General features: G+C 34.7%; 1 protein-coding gene across 10 annotated transcripts in view; it reads left to right on the top strand.

Annotated features, from left to right (window-relative positions):
• TMEM161B (transmembrane protein 161B) overlaps positions 1-12496 on the top strand; it is a 64972-nt gene that overhangs the window by 11143 nt on the left and 41333 nt on the right. For 7 of the 10 annotated variants that reach the window (XM_025992928.2, XM_072736851.1, XM_025992931.2 and 4 more), the window contains one exon: positions 7595-7698. The exons of 1 other annotated variant lie outside the window; for it this stretch is intronic. In XM_025992928.2, the coding sequence (XP_025848713.1) occupies positions 7595-7698 (104 nt within the window). Of the gene's footprint in view, positions 1-5880; positions 5970-7594; positions 7699-12496 lie in introns of all 10 variants that reach the window. 2 more of the 10 variants (XM_025992929.2, XM_072736854.1) reach the window with 1 other exon arrangement.

The raw sequence follows: 12496 nt of genomic DNA on the forward strand, positions 1-12496 counted from the left end.
CTCATTTTTATTCTACATTTGTTTTCTTTCATGTTCAGTCACACTCAGTTAATCTGACTGGTTTCCTTCTGACATACTTTTATTTTTTTCTCCACCTAGTCTCAACTGCTTCTACCTTAGTCTTAGGTGTTCTCTTTAGTTGATTAATATATTGCTATATCTCATTTTTCTTATGTTACTTGGATTATTTCATCCTTGTACCACTGTCTACTGAAAAGTTTTTCAACACCTCAGCTAAATGTGTCCTCTTGGTTATAATGATTCAACAGTGTAAAATTTTGTCTTCATCTTATTTCTCACAATTCTTTGACATATGATACTAAAGTTTGCTTTGATTGAGCTAGGATTTTCACTGTCTCATGGTTACTCTATGTTCCCATTTGTCATGTAGCCTGGAATGCCCTTCATCTCTGATTTCAGTTTCCATGTTAGGTTTTGTCTACTCTGTGAAACTTTCATATCCGTTTTTTTTCTATTTCTGTTTCTACATTTCTATAATGTTTGTTCATCATGCCATGCAATTTTATGCTGCAATATTGCCGTAGTATATTTGTTGTTACCTAATGATAACCTTGGATTTTAAGTTCTGATAAGACTGATTCGTTGGTAGTAATGCCCATCACTCAGTCGTTCAACAAATATCAAGACCCGTATTATGTGCCTTGAACTATTCTAAATGTCATTGTGTCATTTGGGATATAACAGTCATTGAAATGCAAAATTCCTTTGCCAAGTTCCTGATAACAGCCAGCAAGATATTGGGTGTATGTTAGCTTGTACTTGTAAATTAAATTTTTGTTTGCTTTTCTTATATGTAGGTGTAAATAATTCTATAGTGACATGATTTGGACTTAACATGATTTTTAGCATTGTTTGAGTGAGATCCTAACTCATTTGTCACATGACATATAGTGATAATATAGTTCTTATCACCAAAGTAAGGGACACTATATCTATAGTACTGCTACTATCTTTTGTACAGTTCTTCCTCTCAGAACTGAGCTTAGCTGTCTTGGTGCTGCTGGGTGATCCGTCATCTATTCTTTGCATGTTATTCAGAGTGATTTTTCTTAAATACTGCTCGAATGGTATTACTTTTCATAGTTCTCCCATAGCCTTTGGGTTAAATTCTAAACCCGTTTCATTTTGAAGCAGGTATCACTGATGGTCACCAGACTGAGCCATTGGGTCTTGACTTAGGTTTTATCTTCCAAAGTGTCCTTTCACAGCTTTTCATCCTTAATCATTTTTTTTTCTCTCTCATTTTGCTGTGTTTTCAAAATCTTCTGCCTGTATTCTCATCACTTGGTATTGTGATGGTCCATTTACTTTCCTAGCTCCCTGACTGCTCATTGGTGACAGGGACTGTGTTATTTCTCCCTATTGCATGTGAGCGATCTAATGATCATCAGCACATGTATTTTGTTGGTTGCTCATTAAATATTAATCAAATGCACTGAATTGATTTATTGGAAAAGTATTAGGTTGGAAATTACGGGTTTGGGTTTTGGATAAGTCTATAACTTTGATCTTTGTTGTTTGAACCCTGATTTCCTCATTTATAAATTATTCAGAGATGGTTTAAGTGCTCAAAGTGTGAATTCTAAGTTTTATATAAATCTAGGTTGAAATAAAATGTATACTTTTAAATTATTTGAACATCGGTAAGAAGTCTATCTCAACATGTCTAGTTATCACTAAAACATGTAAACATTCAAGAGACAAAAACCAGGAAGGTCATTGGGTAATATAGGGAATTCCGATTGGATGAGGGGCCACCAAATGTGGACTGTCCACAGTGGATGGGGGCTGGCAGCACAAGAGCAATGGGTGGGACAGCAGAGCAGAGACTGCCTGCTGTGGTGAGGGGCCACATTTATAGGGTAGAGTAAGGAAGTAGGGGACAAAGGGAATTTTCCCCATTTTTGGTAATCTTAGGAACTGTACTTGGCTGTACTTGGTCAGTTAAGGCTTGTGGTTATTTTGAGGTGGGTTGCTTGATGAGCCTTTTTGCATTCAGCTCATGGTCACTATGGGCCCTTTTGCCTTACTGTGGTTTCCATTGCTCAAGCCTGTTGCCTAAAAGCATCCTCTACAGGTAATATCCTTTTTCCTTTTTCTCCCTTCTAACTTCTTCAGGGAGATTATACTTGAAATGCTTTGGGGTGGTCTGAGTCCCAAGTATATATGCAAATATGGCTTCTAATGGTGATTAGCCTGTGCTGTGTGTCAGCTGGAGGGCTAGTTTAATGAAACAACAAAATATCAACTCCACTGAGTCTGACACAGAATTCCAAGTTCGAATTTAAAATTGTAACACTTTGGGACTCTTGGGTGGTTCAGTGGTTGAGCGCTTGCCTTCGGCCCAGGGCATGATCCTGGGGTCCTGGGATCAAGTCCCACATCAGATTCCTTGTGTGGAGCCTGCTTCTCCCTCTGCCTGTGTCTCTGCCTCTCTCTCTATCTCTCATGAATAAAAAAAATCTTTAAAAAAAATTGTAGCATTTATATTTAAATTTTAGGAGTTTTATTTTCAATATTGACAAGATAAAATGTTAGTATCTGATATATTTTATTTCTTGGAGGATTGTTAAATCTTCCTTGGCAAGAACTTTTTTTAACCTACCCAGAAATAATTACTGACAAAGATCGAAAGGATTATTCTTCTAGAGTCTTAAAGGCAAATAACTTTGTCTTGCTCTTCATGGCCTCAGGTTAATAGATATGTAAAGGTTGAAACCCAAGTTGCCCTAGTGTTTCACCCTTCTTGGGTGCTTATGAGCTATTTCATAAATGACTTTTCCCAGTTCTAGTTATCAAGAGAATCAGGGCCTAGGGGCAATGAATCTAGACAGAAATGATCTCTTTGGTCAAGTTATTGTTTTGATACATTAATAAAAGCATTAAAGCTACTTGGGTCAGTGATCCATATGGTTGTGTTTGAGTCTTCAGCCATGATGGGCTTTGTAGCCTCACTACACCTCTGCCCAGTTAAAAAGCTTTCTCTTGTGAAATATATGGTTGTTCATGGTTAAATTTATTTAATCATTCTCTTTAATTAAAAATGAGAAATGTCCAGGAAATTTTTTTTAAGTTAAACAGTTCAAAAATTCTGCTTTTGTATAAAAGTAGACATACATAGATGCTAAGTTGGGCAGTGAAGATAGGTTATTGGAATGGTTTGTTTCAAAGTTTCAAATTGTTGTGTCTCAACAAATTGAATACTTTTTATATTTTAATATGTTAAACCCTGCAATGTATGTTGTAATTGCATACTAATAATATCTCAAAAGTCGATCTAAATTTAGTGTTTGTAGTTTATTAAATAGGTAATATATAGTTCTGTAAAATGATTGCCATTTTGAAAGTCTATTCCATGGACTCTTTTCTCAATATGTATAAAAAGGGAAAACTTTGGTGAAATGGTTGCCACATAATTCTACCTCTCCAAAAGATTAGATACATTCTTGGAAAGACTTATTGACTTCTATTAGAGTTCTGTCAGAAGAGTTGCATAATAATGTGTTTAGCACAGTGTGTAGGTGAGGTTTTGAGAAAATATTTCCAACTTTGTTTAAAAAGGTGGAAGTGGCATAATAAAGGAATAGTGTGAGATTACAGTTTTGCTTTGACCATTGTTTAGTCAGATATTAACCAGTACATTGAGATTGGTGTTTGCCTTTCTTGGGGTTGTTCTCATTCATTCCTCCTTTGCCTCCATATTCGATAAGCCTCTGAATTTTGCAATAAGATCTTCAGAATGCTTTTCTCTCCTGAGTACCAAGGATATCACTGTAATTTAAAGCTTCCTTATTTCTGGTCTGAGTCATTGCAGACACCTAATTGATATTCCTAATTTTAATCAATCCAGTTTGCTGATTTTTGTTTTTTGCCTTCACGTGGTTTACATCTTTAGTATTGTCTATCAGTGATATCCTGCTTAGTGATTTGGAGTAAGAGGAGAGAGTTGAGCAAAATATCTTCCCCAGTTCATCACATTTATTAGATATGACTAAGATACGACTTCTGCTATTTAGGAGCTTACACTCTAATAAATTGGTATATATGTTTGTGAAAGATTGTACTAGATGACCTTGAAGATTCTGTGACATTATCACTTACTGCTTTAAAGACTAGTTTGAGATCCACTTTGTCCACAAAACTTTCCCTGCCTAAAAACTTATCTTCTGCTTTTAAGTCTATAATCTGAAATAGACCAACCTTCTGACATACTTGCTAATATATTTCTTGGCCTTGTTCTGCCTGAAAGAGTTCTTTGTAATGGCATTCATTGTATGGAGATTGCAGAACTTCTATCACAAACCACACAGAAAATAGGATAGTAAATTCAAGTGATAGGAAATGTGAAAGTAGAAAGGTAAAAATGTAACCTCTTTGATGTTAGGTGAATATAAAAGTGGTCTGAACCTTAACCCAATTGGTAGAATTTAAGGCACTAAAATATCCACAGTAAAACCAGAGTTGAGGCAGGTTTCAAAAGCATTTTAAAAGCAGTCCTGTTTAAGAGCCATTTTTACTTCCTTTTTTTGGAGATCTGTCATATTTTTTCCTCTTTTTTTAATTAGGCATTTGGTCTTTTAGTACGGTAGTTACCCACCCTCACCGCCCTCCCCTTCCCTGCCATCTGTGGTTTCATGTTCCATGGTTTCAGTTACCCACGGTCAACCATGGTCTGGGAGCAGATGATTCTCCTTCTGATATATTATCAGAAGGTCAGTAGTAACCCGATAGTATGTCAAATGCCTTTGACATTCACCTCACTTCATCCAATCACATAGGCATTTTGTCATTCCACATCATCACAAGGATGTCTGTAATATAGTAAGATATCTTGTGGGAGAGAGACACTACAGTCATGTAACATTTCTAATTCTATTTTGTTGTTGACAACAGTTCATCTCTAACTGAACCAGAGTTATAAATTAAATTTTATTGTAGATATGTATGTACAGAAAAAACATTGTATATATAAGATTTGATACTGTCCGAGGTTTCAGACCTTCACAGGGGGTCTTGGAACGTTGCTCCCACAGCATAGGGGATGGGTGGAAGGGCGAAGGGGGACTACTGTAGTTGATTTATAAGAACTCTATTTGTAATATAAGGAAATTATCCCTTTGTGATGTGAGTTACAAATACCCTTTCCCAGTTAGCCATTTGACATTATTTATATTGTCCTCTATTACAGAAATTTGATTTTTTAAAAATTAATGAAGTTTATTTTTTAGGGTAGTTTTAGATTCACAGCAAAATTAATAGGAAGTACAGAGCATTCCTGTATACCCTTTTCTTGCCCATGTTCAATCCCCCGTCCTCCCCCCATTATCATCAATTCACTCTACAGTAGTACATTTGTTGCAGAGATGAACAATCAGTTGAACAGTTTGTTACAATGAAATTTAATTTTTTCAACTTATTTTTTGGTCTTTTATCACTTAGGAGACTGTTGGTATTTTTTGTAAAGCTTCTCTGTTCTTAAAATTTAGAAAGTTTATAGAATTAAAAATTTTAAAAGGCTAACTTAATAGAATAACAGTGATAATAACAACAAATACTACTAATACATATTGAGCTTACTCTCTATCAGGTGTAATTCCTAACTATGTTATTAGGTTGAATTAGTAGCTTTATTTTATAGGAGATATAATAGAAATACAAAATGTTTAAATAACTTGTGCAAAGTCATGGAACTAGTTGATGGCTGATTCTTTCCTAGGCAGTTTGGGTCTAGAATCCATGCTTGTAAGCCTGTACGCTATACTGCTTCTTTTTAATCACACTTTTACATTTTTTCTGTTTTGTTTTGTTTGTTTGTTTTTTTGTTTTTGTTTTTGTTTTGTTTTGTTTTTGGTATATTAGGTTTGAGGTAGGAATTCAACTTATTTTTGGACTGCTTGGATAGAGGGAGGAGCTAGCAAAGAGAAGTATGAAGAATTGATCATCATGGTGTGAGTAAAGTAAGGCATGTAGTAGAGCTTGTGGGATACTGCTGTGATTTAAGATAAGGAAAGATAATTTGGCAAGATGAAATGATCTTGGTGGTAGATGTTTCAGTGGAATAGGCTGAAGCAGAAGTCAGATGGGTACAGTGTGAGAGTATAAGAACATAGAAATGGTGAAAAAGTTGCTATGAATATGAAGGAGGAGGGCTGTAGAATGAGGGAAAATTGTTATATTTCAGAAGGATGAGAGACCTTTACAGATGCTACAATGCTGGTAGGAAGATTCAGATACAGAAGACATTAAAGAATATATAGTAAATAAGGTAGTAGTTGAGGCTTTTAAAAAAACGAAGAGGTTGGGCTCTGAAGCACAGATGCGGTGATTTGTATAGAAGATGCTTCGTTATTTCTAGAGGATATTAGGAAAAGATGGGTGCAGATAGACATGATTGCAAGTTTGTTGGTAGCAAGTGAGAGTTCCCATTTGATGTGGTTCTTTTCTTTTTTTGAAGATTTTCTTTTTATTTATTTGAGAGAGTGAGAGAGCCAGAAAAAGCACAAGCAAGGGGAGGGACAGAGGGAGAGGGAGAAGCGGCTCCTGGCTAAGCAGGGAGCCTGACATGGGGCTTGATATGGGGCTTGATCCCAGGACTGTGGGATCATGACCTGAGCCAAAGATAGATGCTTAACTGACTGAGCCACCCAGGTGTGCCCTTTTATTTTTTTTAAAGATTGATTTATTTATTTTGGTGGGGAGGGGCAGAGGGAGAGAGAATTTCAGGCCAACTCCCTGCAGAGCAGGGAGCCTGATGTGGGACTCTGTCTCACAACCCTGAAATCATGACCTGGACTGAAATCAAGAGTCAGGCACTTAACCAACTGAGTCACCTGGGCGCCCTAATGGTGTTTATTTTCTTTATGAAGTAGAAGATGTCCTCTACTGAGTGGAAAGTTAGAAGTTTGAGGGAGGTTGGAGGTGTGAGGAGATGGAAGAAGGTTTTGAATTAGTTATCATAGAGAACAGGGAAGGGTTAATGAGAGTAAAATAACGTTTTTGGACATTATTGAAGGCCTGTCCACTGGAAGTTGGTGATGACATAATTAATTTCTTTTTTCTAGTGACTTTCAGGCCAGTTAGTTCTGTTATCACAGTTTTAATATAGTTAATGCTCTTTAATCATTCACTTAATCATTTAATTATCAGTACCACCTTAGGAAGTAAAAGCTAGGGCATACTCCTTTAAAGCTTGCCAAACTAGTATTTTAAGTGTATCGAATAGAGTAGTAAGTTTGGAGAAGGATGAAGAAATTGCTACTTTTCACTTCATTTTGATACCCTTAAATAATGGAGAAAGTTTCTTGGGAATTGATTTTAAATGTGCATGCTAACTCATTTAACTTTTATTAACATGGCTGTTACCCTTGGGTAATTTGTAGAGGATTATGAGATGAGATTAAATGTTTTAAGCTTAAACATATGGTCTTGAATGCTTAAATGCCAGAATAATATGTATTTTAATAGTAAACTCCTCTTTTTTAAGGTATAATTTTCAGAATGTATAGAAAATTTTCCACAGTGTCCTCAAATCTATATTCATTCATTGTTAAACTTGTTTGTTTGTTTTATACAGGGTGTGATAGGTATACAGCTGGTTGTTACCATGGTGATGGCCAGTGTCATGCAGAAGATTATACCTCACTATTCTCTTGCTCGATGGCTACTCTGTAATGGCAGGTAAGGCAAAGATAGGCTAATTGTGTCTGGCACTTACAAATCTCTATTTAGTTCAAATCTCTAGTTGATTGACTTCCCAGAAGTTAAGCATGAATTTCTGTTTTCTAAAAACATAACAAAAGAAGGTTATAAGAAAAATTGAGCTTCCTTATTTTTCTTACTTGAGATATTAGTAGTTTATTTTTGTAGTATAAAGGTAATTGGATCATGGTCAAGAATTCGGTCCTCCCCCTTTCCTGTTACCTTTTATCCATGGCCAATGAAAATACCAAATAACTTTACTATAGTTACCTTCTTAAAAGATTGGTTAACAAGGGGATGAGATTTTTTCTATTGTTGGAAAAAATGACTGAGAGTATATGTCTCATTATTGGTGACTCAGTTGAGAGTTTATTATGAGAATTAGGGGTTCTTTGTTTTACTGCAAAGAATTTTTTTTTTTTTTTTTTTTTTACTGCAAAGAATTTTAAACTTCAACTTGAGAAGGAGGGGGCAAAGTTATTTTGTAAGATTTTAATTTTGTCTACTGCACTATAAGCTTACTACTATTCCCAGTCCTTCCACAAGGAGCTAGGTTTTCTTGTTGATATTTGTACAATAAAATAATAAAATTGAAGGTAAAGAAGTTGAATATAGGGTATATGAGACAAATGCAGGAAGACTGCCTAAAGAAATAAATGCCAAAATCCTGTGCAATTATGAAAGGTAAGTTATAGATTTGGTATCATGACTAAAGTTTTACTCTAATTGTTCATCTCCAGTGAATAACCAAATTCTGTTTACTGATTTGTAGGTCCATTTTCTTTTGTTTAAAACTTTTGGAGTCAGAAAACAATGGATAGCTCTTATCCTCCTAATGATTTCATACACTGAAAGACAAATAATAAGTCTTTATTATTAGTTGAAGGCTATTCTATCGATAAAGCTTAAATTTCCTTTAGAATTTGTTTTCTAGTTAAATATTCTTCTCCATGCTTCATGCTTTTTTCATATCATTTAAATATAGAAAAATATTATGACTGCTTAAAATTTGATCACTGATATGATATACAACACATAGACACATATATGGAATATGTGAGAGAACAGCTATTTAAAAACATGTTTTATTAGCAAAGTAAATAATGACTATAAAGTTTTAGTGAAGTTGAAAACCTCTATCAGTTATTTTTAAGAAAAATCAGTCATTTGCAACTAGTGTTTAACTGTGTAGTCTTATGCCTTATATAGTCTTGTTTACTTTTTTGCTTATCAAAACCCTTTTCCATAGATCATGAAAGGATAAAAACCAGCTGGGCAAATTATCATACATTCTAAAAAAAATGGAATCTGAAATTAATGAACTAGATTAAAAAATATGTTGAGGTAGCTTGTTTTCTACCGAGAATTCCATATTTATAGACTCTTTATGGTGAGTCTCCAGTGAGACTTTCAGATCTCTTTTTTGGCTCTAAAGATCTTGGCACTCTTGTTTCATTTTAGGGTACAAGCAATTTCCATGTTCTTACATAATATGCTTTCCATTGTTTCTATCAAACTTACATTCACCAGTAAAAACTAAAACTTCAGGGATTGAAAGCCTAATTCTTTCCTCTTTGTTAATATTGGAATTATGTATTATAATTAATCTTTACTTTTTTGACAAGACTGTTTCATAAATATACTACTAATTTGAGGGGGGAGTTCAGCCTTTAAAAGTAAACATGAAGTTGATAATATTTTGTGATCCTGATTGCTTTTGTAAACAGATTAACTTTAGTGTTAATTAATGCTGGCTCTAATTCCAAGTCAGGTTCCAAGGATAGCAATCTGAATTTTCTAGTAATAGTTACTTTTCTGCTATAAATCGTTTAATTTCCTCTGTTATATTTTGTTTTGTGTTTTTAAATTCATCAATTTCCTTTCTGTTATATTTTGTTTTGTGTCTTTCTTTAATGTTAATCCTGAAATTTTTAGGTCATGAAGTCAGTGCTTAATTTTGTTGCCTAACGGTTGAATAGGATCGTTGATTTTATTCTCTTGGGATAATTATTATTTTATCATCCTTTTATGATATGAAATTATGATATGAAGTTAACTATTTTGATATTGATAAAATGTAAGATGTCTTCTAAATTGCTCACGTAAAAATATTGATCAGAAATGACAGTTTGTATTTTAAACCATATGATGCTTTTGAGTTTAAAAAAGAGAAAGATCTGAGGGGCATTCTTTATCATCTGTAAAATGTTTAAAGGAATTTAAGAGGAGAGGCTCATGGTTTGGGAGTGACTATTGAATAGAACAATTCAAGTGAATAGATGTGTAGATACCATGATATATTAGAAGAGAGACTTATTTTTAGGTTCTGCATCTATCGTTCTAATATTTGTTCCCCTAATATCATATCTTCATATTGTAAATAAATATCCATATTTTTCTTGAAAGTTATGGCTTGTCTTTTTGTATCATATAAATTAATTTATGTCCATATTTCTCATCAGTCTGTGTCTTTTGGAATGGAAGGTTTAAAGTGCCATCAGATTTTATTATGTTTATTATAATAAGTAAGCCTGCCATTTACTTAAAGAAGTCATACCTTGAAGGAATAAACAGTTTTGCCTTTAAATTAGCAGCCGTTTTATTTTTTTATTTTTTATTTTTAAAAAAGATTGTATTTATTTATTCAGGAGACACACAGAGAGGCAGAGAGGTAGGCAGAGGGAGAAGCAGGATGCATACAGGGAGCCTGATGTGAGACTCAGTCCCAGGACCCAAGGATCACGTCCTGGGTCGAAGGCAGGCGCTTAACCGCTGAGCCACCTAGCCGTCCCAGCAGCCTTTTTAATATAAAAAAAATTAACTAGTTTTCTAGATCTTGTTAAATAACATGTATTGCTGTTAGTGTTGGAGATCTCTAGTTTAACAGAAATAACCCACTAAAGTCATTAGCCTGGTTGGTTTTTTTTTTCCTAAGATAGATAGATAGATGATAGATAGATTATTTATTTATTTATTTATTTATTTATTTATTTATTTATTTATTTATTTATTTATTTATGATAGACACACACACAGAGAGAGAGAGAGAAAGGCAGAGACACAGGCAGAGAGAGAGGCAGGCTCCATGTTGGGAGCCCGATGTGGGACTCGATCCCCGGACTCCACGACCACGCCCTGGGCCAAAGGCAGGCGCCAAACTGCTGAGCCACCCAGGGATCCCCAGTTAGCCTGGTTTAATTCCATTAATATCGCCTTTACAATGTTATAAAACTTAATCCTGATAAAAATTTTTATTTCTTTTATCCCATTTGGATGTGTATACATTATGAACTAGGTAGAGAGAAGGTGTGTTTGGGGTATGTCATGGCCCCAGAAATCTCAAGTGTCTAAACTTAGTTTCTTAATCCATTTCCTCAGGAAGGAATCAGGGTCAGATGGGAGAATCAGGAAGGGATTGGGCAGGTCTCCAGGTAGATTCTTCACAAAATGATATTTTAAGGATTAAGCTGACTTTCAAGTGGTAACTTAAGGGAGTCTAGGCTTCTTCTGATTTGTTGGGTGTCTTGTTCCTCCTCCTACCTTGGAATCTTCTGTTACAGATGCTGAGCCATTTGGCAACTGAAGGAAGTAGGCGATGTATCTTTTAGGTGATTCAAGGGGCCAGGCTTAGAAATAGTTGTATCAGCTCTGTCCACATTCCTTAGGTTGGGGCCCTGTGAGTTCAGACCAAAGTGCATGGGAACCTGGGAATGTGTTGTTTCATTGTACCAAGGAAGTAAAAGCAAGATTGATTATCTGGTCCTTTTCTGCTGTAGGTGATGTGTTTACACATGAGAAAACAGGTTTTTAACTTTACTCACATTCACAGGCTGAAAGATGAAACCGATCTAGGCTTTTTATCCTAGAGTTTAGTTCAGAGCATAGTATTTATTTTATGTATGGCTGCTTATCAAATACAGATGTTGTCCTGGAATTGACATACTTGAACAGAGTTTGGAATTTGATGGTGGTGAGCTTTTCTATGATAACTATGGCTTCTGTTGGCAGTATACAGAATAATCTATTTTAGATTTTTTTTCTACTTATTTTATGCTAGTGGTACTTAGCCTCATATCAACTATCTTTCAGGTTATATATTGTTAGTGTGTGATTTCTTTTCACTTACTGTATTCTTCTGGCTTTTCTATGACTACATGGCCATCTTTTATTCTGAATTAAAAGACAACCTCAGCATTGATTTGATTACCACAAACATGCTAAGTGTGAAGTAGAGTTTAAGAAGTATCATCTGTTGTTCAAATTATACCTCTCATGTCACTATTTGAAATTAAATTTATTCCACATTATTAAATTATAAATATTTTGTATTCCGTTCTTGCAGTTTTCTTTACTAGAAAAGATTTTTTTCTTCTCTAATGTTGTTCTCTTTTTTTACATGACTTTTTATGTAACTATCAGATTTTTTGGAAAGGATTCTGCTTTAACAAGAACTTAAGTAACAAAATCTCTTCTGCCTGTAACCTTTGAGCATGTATTATTAACCTTGAAAACTCAACTATGAAGAGTCTAGTGCTCTCATTCTGCTCAGTTCTTCCCTCTCTCCCCAAAAGGAGGAAAAATCATGGGAAGTTGGTTTCTCTGTGCCTTTAATATGAACTGCTTTCTGTAACATAAAGAACATTTCTAACAGTTACTTAGATCATCCAGAGGTGTTCTTTATCATGTCCAGTATACTACTGTATTGTAGCCAAAGTATTCTCTACTTTTTATTGTAATTAAAGTTCCTTTTTGTTTTGAAGTTTGCTTGGCCTCTCTT

The sequence above is a fragment of the Vulpes vulpes genome, chromosome 14 (genome assembly GCF_048418805.1).
Source record: "Vulpes vulpes isolate BD-2025 chromosome 14, VulVul3, whole genome shotgun sequence".
In the NCBI taxonomy this organism is placed as follows: Eukaryota; Metazoa; Chordata; class Mammalia; order Carnivora; family Canidae; genus Vulpes; species Vulpes vulpes.